Genomic DNA, 24,775 nt, shown 5'->3' with positions numbered 1-24,775 from the left:
AAGGTTAAAGCCTTTTGGATTAACATTTGGTGGAATATGCAAAAGATATTTAAGAAAAGGATAAAGTTTTCTCCGCAATTGTTTTTATTGGGTATTATTACAGATACTACTGTTATAGACACTAAGTTGATGTTGCATCTAATTACGGCGGCAAGACTTTTAGTTGTGCAATATTGGAAGAAGGAGGAATTGCCGACTATAGAAGAGTGGACTTTGAAAGTTTCCAACTTGGCGGAAATGGCAAAGATTTCGGCATATTTGAAAGACCAATCGCAACAGAGATATATTGTGGAATGGAGAAGATGGATTGAATATATTCAGAATAAATATGGGACTAAAAAGTTTCATTTAGCATTTGAATAAGTAGTGGATTTTTATGATGTATGATTAGTTATTTTTTACTTTATTAATATTATGATTCTGGAGAGTTAAAGTCCAATAGAACTTAATGTTTTATTTTTGTTGTTAGCATATTTTAGTTTATGTTTGTATTATTATACCCTGTATTCAGCTCTGGGAAGTCGGGGAGGCGGGAGGGTAGGGTAGGGGAGGGTTGGGGAGAGGGGAGGGGGAGGGGGGAGTTCATTGTATTTAAAAATTGTAAAACTTTTCAATAAAAAAGAAGTTTCGCCAGCAATCAGGCCTTCTCTTGCCATCTTGAGGATTCTTCCCTGAATTTTTGCCAGCTTATCTCTCTTACCGGAGACACCGGCGGGGGTTCAGGACCCACCTTTGAAAGAAAGGATATTCTGGCATGATGTCATGGTTCTGATGAATGAGACAAATCAAACAAATTGCAGGCATATTATTTATCTAAAAAGTCTTAGTAATGAAACAAAACATCAGCACTCATGGAGGGATGCCAGAATCTGAAATCTCCTCCCCCCAAACCCATCATAACACACACACAATCCCCGCCCTTATCTACACATCATAAATCACATTATCCAATTAGTTTTACATATGAGGTTTCACTTCCCATTCTGTACGCGGACTTTTGCAAACTTATCACAACTTCCGAGTGATTCCTCCCTCCCAAATGAAGCAATTAAAATAACAGGCTGTCTCTTATATTGTCAGTGCAAAAACATGTCAGTGTTTGCAGCATTGACAAATCGGCTATTTTGAGAAGATAAGAAATAGCCACACACAGAAAGGGAAGTGAAACTTCATATGTAAAACTAATTGGATAATGTGATTTATGATGTGTAAACAAGGGTGGGAATTGTGTATGATACGATGGGCTTAGGGGAGGAGATTTCAGATTCTGGCATCCATCCATGAGTGCCGATGCTGCGTTTCTTTATTAAGACTTTTTAGATAAAAATGCCTGAATTTTGTTTGAACTGTCTCATTAATCGGAACCATGACATCATGCCAGAATCTACTTTCTTTCAAAGGGGAGTCCTGAGCCCCCACCGCTGTCTCCGGTAAGAGAGATAAGCTGGCAAAGATTCAGGGAAGAATCCTCAGGATGGAAAGAGAAAGCCTGGCTGCTGGCGAAACTTCTGAAGACCGAGTAATAGATAGCTTGCTGTGGGAAGATGAGTTTGGGCAGATCTCCAACCCTCAGCAGCTAAGTGTGCGTATCTGGTCATCAGGCTGGAACCACTCCAGTGGAGACTACAGAGGCCTTGAGGCTGCGCTGCCAGAGGCCCCAGAAGCAGAATGGTGGAGAGATTCCAGGCCATCTGCCACTGAGAATTTGGGTGAGTGGAACATCCTGTCTGCAGACCAGACAGCCTGCCAGCCCCAGGAGTCCTCTGCCAAGCCCTCCAGACCCACAGAGACAGAGGACCGCAGCTTGGGGCCTCTGCAGCAATGGGAGGTTGGGGAACCCCCACAAGTGAAAGGCCAACAACCTCTGAGCTTGCCACAGCTAATAGAGGCCTTGCAACAGCTGGGGGTGGTGCCGAAGCCTGGAGATTAGAATCTGGTGGGAGGAAAACAACAGCAAGGGTGGCAGCAGCAGGGCCCGAACGTGCAACCCCTGGACATACAGCAGGAACAGTGGGGGCAGCAGCAGTGGGGGCCCTGGCAGCCGTTAAATCAACAGCCTGGATGGGGCCAGCAGCAACTGGAGACACAACAACAGCAGTGGGGGCCCCAGCAACCAATGATGAGCCCACCCTTCAGAGCAAGCTTCGATGGGGACCCAGAGAAACTGATTTTCTTCCTCAACCAAGTACACTCTCACTTGAATCGCTGGGCTCATCTCTGCCCGGACCCAGGTGCCATGGTCGATGTGATTGCATCCAGCCTAGAGGGAGAAGCATCAGAATGGTTGAACAATTTATATAACGAGCAGGCCCCTGAATTGGAGGACCCCCTCCTTTTCCTCCTAGGGCTAAGGGAAAGATTTGAGGACCCATCCGTCGCCCTCAGAGAGGAAGAGCAAATCCACAAGATAAAACAAGCTGGCCGGCCTGCCCTAAAGTACGTGCAGGAGTTTTGAAACATGGCCAGTCGGATAGAGAGATGGCCTGAGCAATCCATAATTCATCTTTTTAGAGAAGGGTTAGACGACCACCTTTCTCAGGCATGTACAGTTGCAAGAAAAAGTATGTGAACCCTTTGGGATTACGTGGAGTTTTGCATGAATTGGCCATAAAATGCGCTCTAAACGTCATGTAAATCACAACAATAGAAAAACACAGTCTGTTTAAAATAATACTACACAAACATTAGCTGTTGTCATGTTTTAATTGAACATAAGATGGAAACATTCACAGTGCAGGGTGGAAAAAGTATGTGAACCCCTAGCCTAATGACTTCTCCAAGAGCTAATTGGAGCCAGGAGTGAGCCAACTTTGACTCCAACCAGTGTGATGATATTGGATGTGTTGCTGACAGCTGTCCTGCCCTTTAAAAACACCTGTTTTGGGTTTACTGGTCTCAAGAAGCACTGTCTGATGTGAACCATGCCTCGCAGAAAAGAGCTCTCAGAAGACCTACGATCAAGAATTGTTGACTTGCATGAAGCTGGAAAGGAATACAAAAGTATCTCCAAAAGCCTTGATGTTCATGTGTCCACGGTAAGACAGACTGTCTACAAATGGAGAAAGTTTAGCACTGTTGCTACTCTCCCTAGGTGTGGTTGTCCTGTAAAAATGACTGCAAGAGCACAGCGCATAATGCTTAATGAGGTAAAGAAGAATCCTAGAGTGTCAGCTAAAGACCTACAGAAATCTCTGGCACATGCTAACATTTTTGTTGACACATCTACAATAAGGAAAACATTAAACAAGAATGGAGTACATGGGAGGACACCACGGAGGAAGCCATTGCTGTCCAAAAAAATTATTGCAGCACGTTTGAAGTTTGCAAAAGAGCACCTGGATGTTCCACAGCACTACTGGCAAAATATACTGTGGACAGATGAAACCAAAATTGAGTTGTTTGGGAAAAACACACAACACTATGTGTGGAGAAAAAAAGGCACAGCACACCAACATCAAAACTTCATCCCCACTGTAAAACATGGGGGAGGGAGCATCATGGTTTGGGGCTGCTTTGCTGCCTCAGGGCCTGGACGGATTGTTGTCATTGATGGGAAAATGAATTCCAGAGTTTATCAGGACATTTTGCAGGAAAACGTACGACCATCTGTCCGCCAACTGAAGCTCCACAGAGGATGGGTGCCCTCCGCTTCCCAGACACTTGATCAGTGGGTGAGAGGGTGGGAAGAGGTTTGGAGAAACACGAAAATGGTGTTAAAAAAGACTTCTGAGACTTATTAAAAACAGGCTGATAAAAAGAGGGCTCCCCAAAGAACATTCCAAGTTGGGGAAAAGGTTTATCTGTCAACTAAATATTTACATCTCAAATTACCCAGGAAGAAATTGGGACCTTTTAGAGAAGGGACCTTTGGGAAAAATTCACCCGGTTTTCCATTGTAGCTTACTGAAACCTTTTCAGGCCTCCAGTTTAAGACCTCCCTCTAAGAAGGCACCTGGACCCCTCATAGTAGCAGGTCAGACCCATTATGAAGTGAAACGTATTCTTGACTCTAGCATCTTTTAGGGAAAATTGCAGTACCTAGTACAATGGAAGGGATACCCATTGTCTGAAGCCATTTGGGTGAAATCTAGTGATGTGAAAGTTGACAGACTTAACAAAAAGTTTTATGAGAAACACCCCAAGAAACCAAAAGCCAGCTCCTAACTTGTGTTTTTTTACATTACAGGATCTGTTCTTTTTGTAAGGGGGGGTGGATGTCAATGCTGCAAACATTGACATGTTTTTTCACTGGCAATATAAGAAGCAGCCTTTTGTTTAAACTGCTTCGCTTTGAATTACGGAAGGGAGGGAAATGTCAAACGGCTATTTTGAGAAGATAAGAAATAGCCGCACACAGAAAGGGAAGTGAAACTTCATATGTAAAACTAATTGGATAATGTGATTTATGATGTGTAAATAAGGGTGGGAATTGTGTATGATACGATGGGCTTAGGGGAGGAGATTTCAGATTCTGGCATCCATCCATGAGTGCCGATGCTGTGTTTCTTTATTAAGACTTTTTAGATAAAAAAATCCTGAATTTTGTTTGAACTGTCTCATTAATCAGAACCATGACACATGGATCACTGCCTTGTTCCGGTGAAGGGACTTGCACAGCTCAAATAAACTATGAGCTAAGCCATGCAGGGCCACTCAAGACAGACAGGTCATAGTGGAGAGTTCTCACAAAACATGGTCCTCTGGAGAAGGAAATGGCAACCCAATCCAGTATCCTTACTAAAAAACACTATGGACAGTACCAAAAGGCTAAAAGATATAATGCTGGAAGATGAGCCCTTCAGGTCAGAAGGTGTCCAATATGCTACTGGGGAAGAGCAGAGGGCAATTAAAAGTAGTGCCAGAAAGAGTGAAGCGTCTGGGCCAAAGCTGAATGGACACTCAGCTGTGGATGTGTCGTGGTGAAAGGAAAGTCCACTGCTGTAAAGTACAATATTGCATAGGAACCTGGAATGTAAGACCTATGAATCAAGGTAAGCTGGATGCAGTCAAACATGAGATGGCAACATTGAACATCAACATCTTAGAAATCAGTGAACTAAAGTGGATGGGAATGGATGAATTTGATTCACATGACTGTTTTATCTACTACTCTGGACAAGAATCCCTTAGAAGAAATGGAATAGCTCTTGTAGTCAATAAAAGAGTGGGAAAGACAGTACTGTTCTGGGGTACAATTTCAAAAACAACAGAATGATCTCCAAATCCAAGGCAAACCATTCAACATCACAGTAATCCAAGTCTATGCCCCAACCACTGATGCTGAAGAGGCTGACATTGACTGGTTCTATGAAGACCTACAACACCTTCTAGAACTAACACAAAATGATGTCCTTTTCTTCATAGGGAATTAGAATGCTAAAGTAGGAAGTCAAGAGGTAACTGCAATAAAAGGAAAGTTTGGCCTTGGAGTACAAAATGAAGCAGGGCAAAGGCTAACAGTTTTGTCAGGAGAACATGCTGATTGTGGCAAACATTCTTTTCCAACAACCCAAGAGGTGACTCTACACATGGACATCATCAGATGGTCAATATCAAAATCCAATTGATTATGTACTTTGCAGCCAAAGATGGTGAAGCTCTATACCAGGGCTTTTCAGCCAGTGGTACGGGTACCACCTGTGGTAATTGGCACCTGTAGCGGGGGAAGGGAATGAGCTGAACCTGTGGCAGCATCACACAAGCCTGAGCAAGAGATGGCTGGAGCTGCAGGGCTGTCAGGGCTCAGCGGAAGCGCCAGGATCAGCGCCAGGCTCCAGCTGGAGCTCGGCGCTGATCCTGGCGCTTCTGCTGAGCCCAGAAGAAGCGCCGATCAGCTGGAATGTTGCAGCATCCCTAAGGTCTTGTGATTTACATTCAGATGCTTGGCAACTGATTCATATTTATAACAATCACAGTGTCCCAGGGTCATGTGAAATGACCAAAACCTGCTGCAACCACCCAGCAGAGGGGAGGAATAAAAACCAAACACCCCCACCACCCCCACTGCCAATCCTCAACAGAAATGCTTACAACAATGAAAACCTCGGGCAGGAGGAAGAGTGCTGCCAGGTGGGCAGGTAGGTGTCTTGCTCAGCTGTGGCTTGGGGGGCACTTTTTTCAGTGCCATTGTAACTTCAAACAGTCATTAAGCGAACTGTTGTAAGTCGAGGACTATCTGTACTACCTGCAAGTAGGAAAAGCCACTAGGCCAGCGGTCCCCAGGCCGCGGTCCACTACTGGACCATGGCCTAATTGGAATTGGGGGCCCCGAGCAACAGGCCAGCATGCACACACACACAGCTTAATTTGGGTGAGTGGTAGGCCGGAGCATGTGCACATGCATGCTCAGCGCAACTTGCACAAGTTGAACTATGTGCGCACATGCCAGCCTGCTGCTCACTCAAGTTGAGCTGCACACGCACCGGCCCACCACTCACGTGCCCCGATTCCCCTCTCCCCCCCGGCCAGGCTGCCAAATCACAAAGGTTGGGGTCTGCTGCACTAGGGCATTCAGTGTGACCTAAATCATATCCCTTATGAGTATACAGTGCCAGTGATGAATAGATTTAAGGGATTAGGTCCATGTAACAACACTGCTCCACGAGTTGCATTGGCTGCCGGTCTGCTTCCTGGTGCAATTCAAGGTGTTGGTAATCACCTGTAAAGGCCTTCATGTGCCCCCCCCATGTGAGGTCAGCCCCAACCCTCCTGACCTTTCATAAGGGCCTAAAGACTTAGCTCTGCCAGTTAGCTTGTGGCCGCAATGGGGGAGCATCACAGTGGAGGTGGTTGATTGATTAACAACAGATCCCACCTCCCTCTGCCTGTGCCCTCCCGATCTGTAATTGGATCATTGTGTTTGAGGTTATTAATTTATCATCTATCTATCCATATTTTTACCTTTCATGATGGGCAGCCAATAAATGATAGATAGATAGATAGATAGATAGATAGATAGATAGATAGATAGATAGATAGATAGATAGATAGATGAACTATGGACAGGAGGCAGCAACTAAAACCATCCCAAAGAAAAAGAAATGCAAGAAAGTGAAGTGGCTATCTGATGAGGCCTTACAAATAGCTGAGGAAAGAAGGAAAGCAAAAGGCAAAGGAGAAAGGGAAAGATATACCCAACTGAATGCAGGTTTCCAGAGAACGGCAAGGAGAGATAAGGCTTTCTTAAATGAACAATGCAAAGAAATAGAGGAAAACAATAGAATGGGAAAGACTAGAGATCTCTTCAAGAAAATTGGAAATATCATGTCATGGCCCCATCGGAACCCAGGGCTGAGGAGGAGGAGATGGAGCTGGGGCCAATGGAGGGGGATAGCACAGTCCCTATGGCCCATGAGGAATGACCTGAGGACAAGGACGAGGCAGTTCCGGGTCCCTCAGGCCTCAGAAGAGTAGGCAGAGAGGAAGAGAGGGTGCAGGCTGACTGAGGAAGGGGGGAGGAGATGGAAAGGGCAGACAGCAGAGCAGAGGAGTGACAGAGCTCCGAAGTTGAGCAAAGGCCTCCCCCGCCCATTCCCTGAGCATGGAGAATGGAGAGGAGGCAGAGTCAGTGCAGGGTGACCCGACTACTTGGGAGGAGGGCGACCCGCCCCTCTTCATGAGAATCACCTGGAGAGTAGCATTTAAGGAGATGCCGTGAGGAGGGGCTTTTGTCGGGAATGAGTATTGTATTTTGTGGCAACACTGTCCACGGCTCCGAGAAGAACTTTGCTCCACAATCCTTGCTGTTGTGGACTTGTGTTTGATTCTTTGCCTTGATGTCTGCGGGCTAATGGCAACGCGGCTCTGTTCCAGGTTTTTGCTGCGTTCCCAGTGGACTCTGCATGCCGCAAAGTTCCAAGTCATCCATCGTGAACTTTGCTGAGGTTGAGATCCTACCTTGCTCCCGTAGTGTTGCTGCTCCCTTGGACTTCCATTGCTAGGAAGTTGCACGGAGTATGTGCGTTTGTGTGTGTTTGAGCCTTGCTCTTGGACTGTAGGTGTAAATTGAGTGCAGAGACTTTGGGAACGGAACAGGAATTGAAGGATTATGGGGATTCTGGGGGATGGTGGTGGAATAAACGCTGACAAGCCTCTGCCTAGAACGTGTTGCTTGCTCGCCAACCCTGGGTCATAACATAACAAGGGAATGTTTCATGCAAAGATGGGCATGATAAAGGACAAAAATGGTAGAGACCTAATAGAAGCAGAAGAGTTTAAGAACAGGTGGCAAGAATACCCAGAAGAACAATACAAGAAAGATCATAATGTTTCCTGATAACCACAATGGTATGATTGCTGACCTCGAGCCAGACATCCTGTAGTGCAAAGTCAAGTGGACCTTAAGAAGCATTAAAAACAATGAAGCTAGAGGTGGTAACGGTATTCCAGCCGAGCTATTTAAAATGCTAAAAGATGTTGCTGTTAAAGTGCTGCACTCAATATGCCAGCAAATTTGGAAAACTCAACAATGGCCACTGGGTTGGAAAAGGTCAGTTTACATTCCAATCCCAAAGAAGGGCAATGCCAAAGAATGTTCAAACTACCATATAATTGCACTCATTACACACGCTAGCAAGGTCCTGCTCAAAATCCTACAATCCTAAGCTTCAGCAATTTGTGAACCAAGAACTACCAGAAGTACAAGCTGGGTTTCGAAGAGGCAGAAGAAATAGAGACCGCCTTACCTGTCTCTTGAGAAACCTGTATGCGGGCCAAGAAGCAACAGTTAGAACTGGACATGGAACAACTGATTGGTTCAAAATAGGGAAAGAAGTATGACATGGCTGCATATTGTCACCCTGATTATTTAACTTATATGCAGAGTACATCATGTGAAATGTCGGGCTGGATGAATCACAATCTGGAATTAAGATTGCCGGGAGAAATATCAACAACCTCAGATAGCCAGATGATACCACTCTAATGCTAGAAAGTGAAGAGGAACTAAAGAGCCTCTTGAGTGTGAAAGAGGAAAGTGCAAATGCAGAATGGGAACCTTGGCCATGCCTCCTTCTCCTACCTGTTGCCCTCTCTGCCCGGAGCCTCTGGCAGCTTAAAAAAAAAGCCTGCAGAGCACTGGCTTCCATGTTTTCTTCCACCCTCCACTCCATTGCCTCTGCTCCTGGACTCTGGCCTCACACTGAACGGGGAGTTGGCCTGCTGCCCCATGCCAGATTCCCCCCCCCCAACAATGGCAGGAGTTGCACCAGCACCGTTTGCCTCCTTCCTGCCCCACGCCAGGCTTCCCCCCCACACACACAATGGCAGGAGCCGCGCCAGCCCTGTCATTCGCCTGCTGCCCCATGACACAGCCCCTGCGATCACCCATTGTACGCTGCCCCCCTGCAGCACCATGGCTGCTGCCTGCCACCCACCCAATTGGCTGGTGGCTATCTGTCTTGTGCAGCCAAAGGCCCGGGACAAAGGGGCCCATTCGCCAGGGAGACTGGCCAGGGGCAGGCCAGCTGATGAGGAATGCTGGAGGCAAATGGGCTGAGGCGGGAGAAGGTAGGAGAAGGAGGCGTGGCCAAGGGTGGGAGCTGAAGGATCCTAGACCCAGTGCAAATATTGTCTTGAAACACAACATTAAAAAAACTATGATTTTGGCATCTGGTCCCCTCACTTCCTGGCAAATGGAAGGGGAAGAAATGGAAGCAGTGACAGATTTTATTCTCTTGTGCGCCAAGATCACTGCAGATGGCGACTGCAGCCATGAAATTAAAAGACACATGCTCCTTTGGAGGAAAGCTATGGCAAACCTAGGCAGCATATTAAAAAGCAGAGACATCACCTTGCTGACAAAGGTCTGTATAGTCAAAGCTATGGTTTTCCCAGTAGTAATGTATGGCTGTGAGAGTTGGACCATAAGGAAGGCTGAGCGCTGAAGAATTGATGCTTTTGAATTGTGGTGTTGGAGAAGACTCTTGAGAGTCCCTTGGACTGCAAGAACAAATCAGCCAATCCTAAAGGAAATCAACTCTGAATGTTCTTTGGAAGGACAGATACTGAAGCTGAAGCTAAAATACTTCGGCCGCCAAACGAGAAGAGAGGACTCATTGGAAAAGACCCTGGTGTTGGGAAAGACTGAAAGCAAAAGGCGAAGGGGATGGCAGAGGATGAGATGGTTAGATAGTGTTATTGATGCAATGAACATGAATTTGGGCAAACTCTGGGAGACAGTGGAGGACAGGGTGGACTGATGTCCATGGGATTGCAAAGAGTCAGACATGACTTAGTGACTGAACCAACAACATAAGTATAATGCCCTACAAATATGTCTCAGATGGTCTGATCTTCATATAGATTCTAAATTAAAAATAAACAGCTAAAAATTAAGGATATATTGAACTCTACTTACAATTCAACTGAAGGGTTTCAACTCAGTCTTACGTAACAGCAGAAGAATATCTTGTTGTTCCTCATCCTTTTTTAAAAATTCCAGATGTTTTACAAAGTAGCAGGCCTGGCAATATGGAAACTTGGAAGTAGTTAGTCTGGGGGTGCCTGGAGTCCTTTTGTTGAAGTGATATATTTTTTTTTTGCTCAAGATGGCGATGGCTGTTGCTTGAGTTCCGTGCTCCCTGCGAGGGGCTTCAAATGAGCTTTGGGGGAGGCACAACTGTGGCGGCGACCCGATGGAGAGGTTGGAGGGGCTGCCAGCAGTCGGGGGGCCGCTTTTGAGCGGCGTGAAGGCTCTTTTTGTCCTTTCATGATCCCGCTGGCCCGAAGATCGGCCGAAGCGTGGAGTGCCGGTTGTGGCGTCGCTGTTTCGAGAAATCAGCTGGTAGGCTCCCTTTTCTCTCTGAAGGCCTCCCAGCCCGAAGATCGCCCGAGGTGTATCCGCCCCGTTTGGAGTGTTGTCGCCTCCAGATTCATCAGGGCGGCTTCCTTCTTTCTTTGGAAGGCCTTCCGGCTCGAAGATCGGCCCGAGGACCGGCCGAGGTGTGGTCGTGCGGCAGGGAGTGCTGCCATTTTTTGTGTACAGCAGGTGGGCTCCCTTCTCCTTTTGGAGGGCTTTTCGGCCCGAAGACACGTGGCCATGTCGTTTGGACTGCTGCCGCTTCCATCAATGGCAGTTGCTGTGCTGTACCTGGCTGCATTGGGACTCCTCCTTTTTGGGAGCCCTCTCGGCCCGAAGATCGGCCGGAAAATGACTTTGCAGCTGGGACAGTTGCTAGACGCTTTGGCTCTACGGAGATATGATCAGGGGGCAGGCACCCTTTTTAGTGGCGTGAAGCCCCCCTTCTCCGCTTCAGACGGCCTGTTGAGCCAAATGCCGGCTTGGATGTGCCCTTGCTGTCTGGCCTGCTGTCGGGCGTTTTCCGTTGAAGATGGTGGCTTGATGGTGGCTTGATGGCGTGTGGACCTTCCATGACATAGCCCTGATGTTCTGCTTGGTTGGGGAGGCCCTGGCTTGAGTTTCTTGGATTAGCTGACATATACTATCCTGGGCACGATGGACTGCCTTCTTAATGCCCGGTTGGCGGGAGTAGGGCAGAATATGAACATTGTCCCTACCCCGAAGACTTCCTTCTGCCAGTTGATATGGTACCGGATCACACCGTGGTGAGAGGGCGGCTGGATTGTTCATCAACCACCCACTGATGTGAGAGATCAGTGGGATGGTTTTCTCTGGTACCCTGGACTTAGTCCACCTTGGTGGGCTTTCCTCAGCGGCGGTGAGAGAGCGGCTGCGGTTGCTCCACCTGGTCGACTCGGGTGAGAGCCGAGTTGAACTGGGCTGGGGGCTAAGATGCACATCCTGGCTTATAACATCACTTTAGTTATCTATCTGCTCATTGATTTATTGCCCTACACAGCTGTTATTATGGTTCGTATACAATATTCTGGCACGGACTTGTATTTTATCTTTTTTTATTTTAATTCCATTTATATCCCACCCTTCTCCGAAGACTCAGGGCAGCTTACAAGCTTAGCAGTAGCCTTCATTCTATGTATATGCCTGCTTGTTAGGGCTTTCACACACACCCCAAGCGGCATTATTACAAAGTCAGCTTAATTGCCCCCAACAATTTGGGTCCTCATTTACCTACCTCGGAAGGATGGAAGGCTGAGTCAACCTTGAGCCTGGTGGGATGCGAACCTGCACTAATTGTATGCTCTCAGGGGGGCTCCTCCCTCCTGGATACGACCTGTCGCCATGTCCCTTACTTCCCTCAAGGACGGGCCCAATTGTTGGGACCCCGAGAGGTGGCTGGGCTTAAATAGGGGCCTCTGGTGGAAATGCATTAAGAGGCCCCTTGTATGTTTTTTAGCCGGTTGTTTTAAAGGGTTAGGGAGTGGTGGGAATGGGAGGGTGGGGAGGGAATTGGGGTGGGCTTCATCAACCGGCTATCAGTCTGGGCCTATAATAGTTCCCAGTGAGATGGGGTTGGGGGCGTGGGCTTTTGGTTCCGTTGGTATGGGGGTGGGGTTAAAAATCCCCACGACGATTGGGAATGGCAGCAGGCGGTTACATGGAGGGCCGTATCAATATCCGGGACCGCGCCCCCGCTGTCTCCGAGTGGTGGCGTGTTCCGACCCTCCAGTTAGTACCCTTGTATCCGGGGGTGAGGGGGATAAGGACCCTGAGCTCAGACTGGTGTATTTTAATGCCAGATCCATTGTGAACAAGGCTCCCCTCGTCCGGGAATTGATCGAGGAGGAACACGCGGATCTGGCATGCATTACAGAGACCTGGTTGGGCCCAGAGGGTGGTGTCCCTCTGGTTGAACTTTGCCCTCCGGGTTTCTGTGTGCTGCACCAGCCTTGGGCTCAGGGCAGGGGCGGTGGGGTGGCGGTGGTCGTACGGGAGACCTTATGTCCGCGGGAGACCACCATTGTCCAGATAGGCGGGAGTGAGTCCCTTCTCATGAGATGTGGCCCTTGGGCTCAGTTGGGCCTGTTACTTACATACCTGGCACCCAGCTGTGTGGCAACAGCCCTGCCTGAGCTACTCGACACCCTCTCAGGGTTGGCAGTGGAGTTTCCCAGACTTATAGATCTGGGTGACTTCAACCTGCCTTCCCTGGGAGGGTCGTCAGAGTTAGCTCAGGGGGTTCATGGCTTCCATGACGGCCATGGACATGACCCAAGTAATTCAGGGCCCGACTCATGGGGCGGGTCACACCCTTGACCTAATCTTTCTATTTGGACAATGGTTGGATGATTTGGGAGGGGGCTCGCCAACTGCTGTCCCCCTGTCATGGTCTGATCATTATCTCCTGCGGCTGGTCTTCCATTGTGCCACCCCCCCCCGCTGCTGGGCTGTGGAACCGACCAGGTGGTTCCGTCCCAGGCGCCTAATGGACTCAGAACGGTTCCAGATGGCGCTTGGGTCCTTACCTGTCTCCCTCACTCACAGCCCGGTCGATGCCTTGGTGGATGCCTGGGAAAGGGCAGCCACTGAGGCACTCGACCGTGTTGTACCCTTGCGACCCCAGACTCGGCACAGATCCCGTTGGGCCCCATGGTTTTCCGTGGAGCTCCGGGAGATGAAGCATCGGAGACGGGGTCTAGAGAGCGGTTGGAGGTCCACCCGGTCTGAATCTGACTGATTGCGACTAAGAGCCTTTACAAGGTCTTACCTCGCTGCGATGAGGACGGCGAAGTCTAATTACTTCGCTGCCCTCATCGCGTCCGCAGATAATCGCCCAGCCACCCTGTTTAGGGTGACTCGCTCTCTCCTTAATCGGGAGACGAGGGAGGAACCCTTACAGGGACGGGCTGAGGAGTTTAGTCATCATCTGGTGGATAAAATCGCTCAGATCCAGACCGGTTTGGACTCTGACTGGGCAGAGTCTGACGTGGAGGAATCAAGCGGTCTTGAGCATGTTACCTGGACTGAATTCGACCCTGTTTCCCCCGATGACGTGGACAGGATCATGAGGAGACTGAGTTCCACCACCTGTTTACTGGACCCGTGCCCCTCCTGGCTGGTCTATGCGGCTCAGGAGGAGACACGAGGCTGGTTCCAAGCAGTAATATCTGCTTCCTTGAAGGAGGGTACCTTTCCCACTGCTTTGAAGGAGGCGGTGGTGAGGCCCCTCCTCAAGAAGTTTGCCCTGGATCCGGCTGTTTTAAATAACTATCGTCCGGTCTCCAACCTTCGCTTTTTGGCGAAGGTTGTTGAGAGTGTGGTGGCGCATCAGTTCCCTCTGTTCCTGGAGGAAACGGATTATCTTGACCCGTACCAATCAGGTTTCAGGCCCGGGTACAGCACGGAGACGGCATTGGTCGCACTGGTGAATGATCTCTGGCGGGCTCGGGACAGGGGATGTTCCTCTGTCCTAGTCCTTTTAGATCTCTCAGCGGCTTTCGATACCATCGACCATGGTATCCTACTGCGGCGCCTCAGGGGGTTAGGAGTGGGAGGCACTGTTCTACCGTGGTTCTCCTCCTACCTCCTGGGCCGCTCGTAGTCGGTGTTGACGGGAGGGCAGAGGTCCGCCCCGAGGTCTCTCGTTTGTGGAGTCCCTCAGGGGTCGGTTCTCTCTCCCTTCCTGTTCAACATCTACATGAAACCGCTGGGCGAGCTCATTCGTGGTTTCGGGGTGGGGTATCATCAGTACGCTGATGATACCCAACTTTTTCTCTCCACCCCGAACCAACCCAGTGATGCACTCGACGTGATGTCCCGTTGCCTGGAAGCGGTCCGGGTTTGGATGGGGAGAAACAGGCTTCGTCTCAATCCTGCCAAGACTGAGTGGCTGTACATACCGGCATCTCGTATAAACCAGGTTGTTCCACCAGTAATGATGGGGGGTGAGGTGTTACCCCCTGTCGATAGGGCTCGTAACTTGGGCATCCTCTTGGATTCACGGCTCAATTTTGAAGATCATATAGGAGCCGTGACCAGGGGGGCTTTTGCCCAGCTTCGTCTGGTGCACCAGTTGCGGCCCTATCTGGACCGAGATGCCCTACGCACAGTCACCCATGAGCTCGTGACCTCCCGGCTAGACTACTGCAACGCTCTCTACATGGGGCTGACCTTGAATACCACTCGGAGGCTCCAGCTGGTGCAGAATGCAGCTGCGCGAGTTGTTATGGGAGTTTCCCGATACTCCCGTGTAACACCTCTTCTCCGTGAGCTGCATTGGCTTCCGGTTGCCCTCCGGGTGAAATTCAAGGTGCTGGTAATGACCTATAAAGCTCTCAATGGCTTGGGTCCGGATTATCTAAGGGAACACCTGCTGCCGGCATCAACTTCCCATCGTCCCGTGCGCTCCCACAGGGAGGGCCTTCTTAGGGTACCGCCGGTCAAGGAATGCCGGCGGGTTATCCCCAGGGGAAGGGCATTCTCTGTGGGCGCGCCGGCCCTTTGGAACCATCTTCCCACGGAGCTTAGGACTGCCCCCGACCTTCGCTCATTTCACCGGGATTTGAAAACTTGGCTTTTTGAGCTGTCTGGCCCAGACTGAGGGGTTTTAATTATTTATTAATGGGGTTTTAGTTTAAATTCAGGGACTTAATTTAATTTTAGTTTTAATCGATTTTAACTTTGTATGTATGTATTTTTAATTTTTCCCTGTAAACCGCCCTGAGTCCTACGGGAATAGGGCGGTATACAAGTTTAAATAATAAATAAATAAATAAATAAATATTGAACAAATTGTTTTTTTCAAAGTTTTTCAAATAAACATACATGTCGAATTATCTCCACCTAGATCAGCGGTCCCCAACCTTTCCAGCTTGGCAGCCTGGCCCAGCCGACCATGGGTGTGTGTGTGAGTGGCAGGCGAATGCACGTGTGCACCCTCCCCTCACACAAATGGAGCTTCGTGAGTGAGCGGATGGTGCTTCCGCTCACGCACAAAGCTCCACTCGTGGGAATGGAGCTTCGTGCGCAAGCTCCCTCCACTCACACAAATTCAGCTTCGTGCAAACAGGGTACTTGTGCTCATGCACGAAGCTCCACTCGTGGGAATGGAGCTTCATGCACCAGTGCAAGCACCCTCTGCTCTCAAGTGTGGACCTGCACAATCTTGCCCAACGCTCGCACAAATGGAGCTTCACGTGCGCATGCTTGCCCTTTTCTCCCATGGCCTGGTTTCGAACAGGCTGCAGTCTGCTAGTTGGGGACCCCTGACCTAGATTATGGTACTTTGGGTTCTCTAGGATCTTAGACTAGACTGATTATATAGTTCTGTGACACAGTCATTCTTCAATGTAATGTTGAAGATCACATTATTTTAAGTGCCTTTTATTGTAATTTTTTGCATATATTCATTTATACATATTTTTTCAGGTTCTGGATAACGTGATAAAATGGTAAACTTTGATTTTAAGACTAATGAAGATGAAATGTTTTGATTAATAACTTACACTTTGCTTTCAGGTAACATTAAATTTCTACGCATTATATACCATAAGACCTGTTACAAAAGCAAAATCCCTTTTCTGTAAACAAACACATAGACCACATAAGCAATGAGAGTATTTTTATTGTTCCATTTAGCGTTTCTAATACCTTCATGCAGGATTTTTTTAATATATGTCTGGTTAAAACCTCACTAACCAGGGTAATATGATAAAAGATTTAGATTCTTAATTACTTTTACTCTTAATTACTTTTGTTCAGGTTCCCAAGTTCCTACACCTACAAAAGGATATACTGTAGTTAAGTTGGCAGTGAAACACAAGTTACTTAACTTTTCCACAGGTTGTATTTTTTTTTTCTTATATTAGAAAATTACACTTAAAGGCTGAAGTTCAGGGCATATTTTCTTGGGACTAGGACTTCTTGAAGAGAGCCAGGGTAGTGCAGTGGTTAAAGGCTCCAGGCTAGAAACCACGAGAACATGAGTTCTAGTACTATCTTAAGGAAGAAGACAGTTGGGTGACTTTGGTAAAGGACCTATTGAAAACTATGAATAATACTTTTACGTACAGGGGTATAATGTAGTACTAACAAATATGTGACAACAATACTCTCAAATCAAAGATTGAAATAAATTATGCTGGAGATACATCTTAATATTTAAATGTCCATTTTTAAACCTTTGTGTTTAATTAATACGGAAATTCACGTGTTAATCCTAAATCCTTTTAAACTTTATTTGCAGAAGATCCTTTTGATGACTTTTTTGGTAATAGAAGAGGGTCACGTGGAAACAGAAGCAGAGGTGGTGGTTCATTTTTCTCTGCCTTCAGTGCTTTTCCTGCCTTTGGGAGCGGTTTTTCTTCCTTTGATACTGGTAGGATGAACTTAATTACAATGTAGATATTAAAATGTTGACAATTATCAAAGGAATAAAACTTCACATATTTATACACAAGGTTTAAACTGCAGACCTGCAAAATGTGAGTCTGCCTTGGACACCATGTATGCAAGCTAGAATTATAGGAATCGACAACTAAAAGAGCAAGAATTGCTTAGGTGGGCCCAATAATTTGATCTTTCTACATTTATTTAAAGTTTGAACAGCCTTTGGTGCTCCAGAGTATTACTGATTTATACCATTTGGCAGCTCTGTCAAGCATGGGAATTAGCAATATTTGGATTTCCATAGGTTCCCCACTTTTCTAGCCCTTCAAAGTATGTACAACATAAACTAAACTAGTCACATAATTTTCATTTTTACAAAATAGTGTTCTCCTGATTACTGTTTGTAGATCTATATTTGAGCAGTGAGGATAGATGTAGTTGTGTTTGGTGTAAACCACTATTATTTGAATTTTGAATTTTAATTTGAATTTTATTGAATTTATATACTGCCCTTTCCCGTAGGACTCAGGGCAGTTTACAGGGTATATAAAACATCAATACAAAAATTAAGAGCAATTTAAAAAGATTAAACTAAATCCCTGAAAAAATATAAAACCCCAGTTAAAACCCCAATTAAAACTCAGCCTGGGCCGGAAAGCTCGAAGAGCCAGGTTTTCAGGTCTCGGCGAAATGATCGAAGGTCGGGGGTAGTCCTAAGCTCCACGGGCAGCTGGTTCCAAAGGGCAGGCGCCCCCACAGAGAAAGCCCTCCCCCTGGGTGTTATCCGCTGGCATTCTTTTACCGGCGGCACCCTGAGAAGGCCCTCCCTGTGGGAGCGCACAGGACAAAGGGAACTTGATGCCGGCAGCAGGTGTTCCCTCAGATATCCTGAACCCAAGCCATTTAGGGCTTTATAGGTCATCACCAGCACCTTGAATCTCACCCGGAGGGCAACCGGAAGCCAATGCAGCTCGCAGAGCAGAGGTGTTACATGGGAGTAACGGGAAACCCCCATCAAAACTCGCGCGGCTGCATTTTGCACCAGCTGAAGCCTCCGAGTGGTCCTCAAGGGCAGCCCCATGTAGAGAGCATTGCAGTAGTCTAAACGGGAGGTCATGAGCGCATGAGTGATTGTGCGTAGGGCATCTCGGTCCAGATAGGGTTGCAACTGGCGCACCAGGCGAACCTGGGCAAAAGCCCCCCTGGTCACGGCTCCTATATGGTCTTCAAAACTGAGCCGTGAATCCAGGAGGACACCCAAGTTGCGAGCCCTATCAACGGGGGGGGTAACACCTCACCCTCCCATCGTTAAAGATGGAATAGTCTGGTTAAGCCGAGATGCCGGTATGCACAGCCACTCAGTCTTGGCAGGATTGAGATGATGTTGAACAGGAGGGGAGAGAGAACCGACCCCTGAGGGACTCCACAAACGAGATGCCTCAGGGCGGATCTCTGCCCTCCCATCAACACCGACTGCGAGCGGCCCAGGAGATAGAAGGAGAACCACCGTAAAATGGTGCCTCCCACTCCCAACCCCCTGAGACGCCGCAGTAGGATACCATGGTCGATGGTATCAAAAGCCGCTGAGAGGTCTAATAGGACTAGGACAGAGGAACAACCCCTCTCCCGAGCCCGCCAGAGATCATTCACCAGCGCGACCAATGCCGTCTCTGTGCTGTGCCCGGGCCTGAAACCCGATTGGTATGGGTCCAGATAATCAGTTTCCTCCAGGAACAGGGGAAGCTGATGCGCCACCACACTCTCAACAACCTTCGCTAAAAAGCGAAGGTTGGAGACCGGACGATAGTTGTTTAAAACAGCCGGGTCCAGGGCAGGCTTCTTGAGGAGGGATCTCACCACCTCCTCCTTCAAGGCGGCGGGGAAGATACCCTCCTTCAGGGAAGCAGTTATTACTGCCTGGAACCAGCCTCGTGTCTCCTCCCGGGCCGCAAAAACCAGCCAGGAGGGGCACGGGTCCAATAAACAGGTGGTGGAGCTCAGCCTCCCCATAATCCTGTCCACATCATCAGGGGAAACAGGATCGAACTCAGTCCAGATAACATGCTCAAGACCATCCGATTCTTCCACGTCAGACTCTGCCCAGTCCGAGTCCAAACCGGTCTGTATCTGAGCGATTTTGTCCGTCAGATGATGACTAAACTCCTCGGCCCAACCCTGCAAGGGATCCTCCCTCGCCTCCTGGTTAAGAAGGGAGCGAGTCACCCTAAACAGGGCGGCCGGGCAATTATCTGCGGACGCGATGAGGGCAGCGAAATAATTAGCCTTTGCCGTCCTCATCGCCGCAAGGTAAGACCTTATGAAGGTCTTATTTGTTATTTTGACTGTATTTTGAACATTTATTATTTAATATTTCTCAACATTAGTGAACAAATATGATCTTAAATAAATGGCCCGATAGTTCCAAACATTAGTCTCTCCATTAATCTAAAACCAAAATATAGGTGGGAAGCTGGTGTTGAGTTCTTGAATTAATGTGGTTCCTTTACCTGGGCCAAATACATTCTGTCACTTTTTCTTAACAGGTTGTACTTCATTTGGTTCCCTTGGCCATGGAGGCCTTACTTCTTTCTCCTCCACATCATTTGGTGGTAGTGGAATGGGTAATTTCAAATCTGTATCAACTTCAACTAAAATAGTTAATGGCAGAAAGATCACTACAAAGAGGTACAGTGATTTAAATTTAAATTTATTAGCAAGTTGTTAATACCCTTTTTTCCATTCAAAAGAAAACAAAACTACACAAATAGTAACTCTTTGTTTGACTCGTTTTTATGTTGTTATGTATCATTTTTTGTCCTGGGGATAAGTCTAAAGTTGGCATTCCTGTGGCTGAAGTGCCCAAGATACGCTTCATAAAGTAAAATATGTGGTGTGTCTGAAATGACTCAGAATCATAGTTAAAAAGGTAGTTCATAATTTTGCAAGGATTTTGACAACTAGAGAATTAATTGCTTCAAACCTGTGGATAAAATGAAGTTTTCCAGTTTAGTTTGCTGCAGTGAGGTCTTGTGGTGAATCACTTTATGGACAAGAAATTCTTGTGTTATCTTACTACTGTTTAAAAAACAAAAACCAACACCCATGCACGTCCATGAATTTTTGTCCTGCAGAATTGTTGAGAATGGACAAGAAAGAGTAGAAGTTGAAGAAGATGGCCTGTTAAAGTCTTTAACAATAAATGGTAAGGAGCAGCTGCTACCCTTGGATAACAAGTAATTCATCACATGCATTTAACAGAAATTTTAAGCTATAAAAAAGCACCCTTTGCGGATTAACAGGAACATATATGAAGATTTCAGACGAACTCTTTCATTATACTATCTGTAATCTGAAGTATTTATAAATGGCTCATCAGAGCTCATATGTCAGACTTTTTGCATTTAATTGCCAGGACCAGATGAATAGGACCACTTTTTGTCCTTAAAATTGTTATAGATTTCTATATGCACTTTGCTTTATATTAAAAATGATTCTCGATGAACACCCTACTTTAGTGTTAGGGATGAATTGTACACTAATGTTAGCATGAATCTTGTTTTTTGCTTTTTTTTAAAGGTGTTGACGTGAGCCAATTAATACTTTACTGTGAAGTTTACATTTCTGAGGCAAATTTAATTACAAGCGTTCAGCATTTAATAGTGAAAAATGTTAATATGTTACTGATGGTGCATTTCTGGTTTAAGCAAATTAAGTGCTTTCTAGTTTGCATGATTGCTGGCAATTTAGTACACTTTGACATAAATGTATAATGTTTAAGCCTAAGCTAACAAGTTAAAACTACTCAGCTTAGGTATTTTGTCATTTTTGCTAAAAGGTTAAAAATGAATAAATGCTGATTGTGGTGCATTCATTTTTGGGTAATAGTTTTACTGTATGTGTGCCTACACTGCATTCAGAAAGTATTCAGACCCCCTTTACTTTTGTCAATTTTGCCTGATTCTACAGTTGTTGAAATTCATGGTAGCAAACATCCCTAATGCGTCTTCCTCCTCCTATTTTCTGTGACTATCTGGCCTCCAGAAACAACCAGGCTGCTACATTTTATAGTATCTGAAATTTTTGAATGTTCTTCAAATTCAGCCTGCTGCAGTTGCCTCTTTTCAGTGCAATCTAAGACTTGTAGCTAATACAGCAGTCTTAGCTAGTTGTAAAAGGCATTCCTAACAAAACCAAGTGAACTTTCTGTTAGTCTTCGGTTCAGGCTATTTCAAAATCACAGTGACACAGACTTCATAGGGAATGAATCCCTTAAAAAAAGATCACACAAATCTACCCAAGCCTGATGACCTCTGTCTATAGAACCTAATAATCTTGATGATTTTAATTTCTATATCCTTGCCCACTCCCAAACAGTTGCTAGAGTTCTTCTTAAATTCTACAGCCTATCTGGGATTATTAGGTGAAAATGAAAGGTACAGTTATACTGTACAGTGCATTCAGTATGTATTCAGACTCCCTTCACTTTTGTCAATTTTGTTATTGCTGCAGCCTGATTCTACAGTTGTTGAAATTCAATTTTTTTCTCATTAATCTACACTCACTACCCCATAAAGACAAAGTGAAAACAGAATTTTAGAAATGTCTGTAAAGTTATTTTAAAAAACCTGAAATATAACATTGGCATAAGTATTCAGACCCTTCACTCAGTACTTGGTTGAAGCATCTTTGGCAGCAATTACAGCCTCGAGTCTGGGGTATGACGCGACAAGCTTTGCACACCTGGATTGGGGAATTTTCTGCCATTCTTCCTTGCAAATCCTCTTAAGCTCAGTCAGGTAGGATGGCGACTGTCGGCCGACAGCCATTTTCAGGTCCCTCCAGAGATGTTCAATAGGGTTCAAGTCAGGGCTCTGGCTGGGCCACTCTAGAACATTCACAGAGTTGTCCCTTTGCCACTCCTGTGTTGACTTGGCTGTGTGCTTAAGGATTGTTGTCATGTTGGAAATTGAACCTTCAGCCCAGTCTGAGGTCTTGAGTGCTGTGGAACAGGTTTCATTGAGGATATCCATGTATTTTGCTCCATTCAGCTTTCCCTCAACCCTGACCAGTCTCCCAGTCGCTGCTGCTGAAAAGCAACCCCAGAACATGATGCTGCCACCACCATGCATCACTGTTGGGATGTTATGTGATGAGCGGTGCCTGGTTTCCTTCAGACATAACATTTAGAATTGAGGCCAAAAAGTTCAGTCTTGGTTTCATCAGACAAGAGAACCTTGTTCTTCACAGTCTGAGAGTCCTTCAGGTGTTTTTTTGCAAACTCGAAGCGGACTTTTGTGTGTTTTGCACTGAGGAGAGGCTTCTGTCTAGCTCTAGCCACTCTGCCATAAAGCCCAGATTGGTGGAGGGCTGCAATGATGGTTGTCCTTCTGGAACTCTCATCTCTCATCTCCACACAGGATCTCTGGAGCTCAGTCAGAGTGAACATCAGGGTCTTGGTCATCTTTCTTACTAAGACCATTCTCCCCTGATTGCTCAGTTTGACCGGGCGACCAGCCCTTGGAAGAGTCCTGGTTGTGCCAAACGTCTTCCATTTGAGAATTATGGAGGCCATTGTGCTCTTAGGAACCTTCAGTGCAGCAGAAATTATATTGTAGCCTTCCCCAGATCTGTGCCTTGTAATAATCCTGTCTCTGAGCTCTGTAGGCAGTTCCTTTGACCTCATGGCTTTTGCTGTGCTACAGTATGCATTGTCAGCTGTGAGGCCTTCTATAGAGAGGTGTGTGCCTTTCCAAATCATGTCCAATCAATTTAATTTACCACAGGTTGACTCCAAGGTGTAGAAATATGTCAGCAACAATTAAGAGAAATGGGAGGCTCCTGAGCTAAATTTCAAGTGTTGTTACAAAGGGTCTAAATACTTATGCCAATGTGATATTTCAGTTTTTTCTTTTTAATAAATTTACAGACATTTCTAAAATTCTGTTTTCACTTTGTCATTATGGGGTACTGAGTGTAGATTATTAAGAAAAAATGAATTTCAACAACTGTAGAATCAGGCTGGAGCAAAACAAAATTGACAAAAGTGAAGGGGGTCTGTCTGAATACTTTCTGAATGCACTGTACAGTATGTAACTTGAAGGATACTATGTTTTGCTTTTAGCTCTTTCTTCCTGTGAGCTTTTCCTTTGCAAACATTCTTTATACAAAAACTGGATGCCGCTTAAGTGTCAGAAACAACATTCTGAACTAACACAAATGTAATTTCTTTAAATAGGATAAGAGAATAACTTTAACATGTCAGTGGTAAAATTAATTTTTAGGACTGATAGCATTCTTAAATATAGATTCATTACAGGTAGTCCTCAACTTACAACTGTTTGTTTAGCAACTGTTCAAATATTGTAAGCTGCCCAGAGTTACCCTGTGGTAAGATAAGCAGCCAATAAATTTTACAAATGAATGAATGAATGATAAAATTGCAGTGGCCTTGAAAAAAGTGATGACTGTCACAGCATCCCCTTGGTCACGTGATCAAAATTTGGGCACTTGGCAACTGGCACATATTTACAATGTTTGCAGTGTCTTGGGGTCATGTGATCACCATTGATGTGACCTTCCCAGCTGGCTTCCAACAAGCAAAGTCAATGAGGGAAGCTGGATTCGTTTAAGGATTGCATGATTCACTTAACATCTGCAGTGATTTGCTCAACAACTGGTAAAAAAAGGTCAAAAAATTGGGCGCAACTAACTTAAAAACCACCTTGCTTAGCAACAGAAATTCTGGTCCCTGTTGTGGTCATAAGTCAAGGACTACCTGTACTGTATTTAAATACAGTTTTAACACAGTGGTCTTAAAAACAATTTTTAAAGTACTATTGAATTTTGGATGAATATTCATTTGCTTTTCATTTTATCTGAAGCAATGGATAACAGCAAAAGGACTTTAGTTTTCCCATATTTACATTTTGTTAAGCCACCCAGGCAACTTTATAGGGCTTGCCCATTTCCTAAGGAATTCCATAAGAAACTGACTTTATTTTAGAAAACAGTCTTCCCTTTAAGAAATGACACATTTGTTTACAAAATAGGAAGCTTTTAGCAGGCATATCGCTATAATGAAGTCTCAGAAAACTAAAAAATACTAACAATAGTATTTACAGGTATCATGTTGCCTATCCTCTAAATTCTTTTTTTTGGAGGTAAGTGCGCAACAGATTTCTACAGTATAGGTTTTGGGTGTTAGGAACCTGATTTGAAATTGAGTTTTAAGCTGGCTATTACTGAATATTTGTTAAGAGTATTACTGAGATTTTCAATAGAAGTTTCAGAAAAGCTGCAGAGATCAACTTTAGCAAGATGTACAGGTGAAACTCGAAAAATTAGAATATCGTGCAAAAGTTCATTTATTTCAGTAATGCAACATAAAAGGGGAAACTAATATATGAGATAGACTCATTACATGCAAAGCAAGATAGTTCAAGCCGTGATTTGTCATAATTGTGATGATTATGGCTTACAGCTCATGAAAACCCCAAATCCACAATCTCAGAAAATTAGAATATTGTGAAAAGGTGCAATATTCTAGGCTCAAAGTGTCCCACTCTAATC

The 24,775-nt window shown here is 45.8% G+C and overlaps 1 protein-coding gene across 3 annotated transcripts in view; it reads left to right on the top strand.

Annotated features, from left to right (window-relative positions):
* The window catches only part of LOC310648238 (dnaJ homolog subfamily B member 6-like), a 218,535-nt gene that overhangs the window by 152,354 nt on the left and 41,406 nt on the right, over nt 1-24,775 (top strand). For 2 of the 3 annotated variants that reach the window (XM_083375988.1, XM_083375986.1), the window contains exons 6-8: nt 17,064-17,195; nt 19,750-19,891; nt 20,338-20,408. In XM_083375988.1, coding sequence (XP_083232114.1) covers nt 17,064-17,195; nt 19,750-19,891; nt 20,338-20,408 — 345 coding nt within the window. Of the gene's footprint in view, nt 1-17,063; nt 17,196-19,749; nt 19,892-20,337; nt 20,727-24,775 lie in introns of those variants that run through there. The other variant, XM_083375987.1, reaches the window with a different exon arrangement.

The sequence above is a fragment of the Vipera ursinii genome (assembly GCF_947247035.1).
Source record: "Vipera ursinii genome assembly, chromosome: W".
Lineage (NCBI taxonomy): Eukaryota > Metazoa > Chordata > Lepidosauria > Squamata > Viperidae > Vipera > Vipera ursinii.
This window is presented reverse-complemented; position numbering and strand designations above follow the sequence as displayed.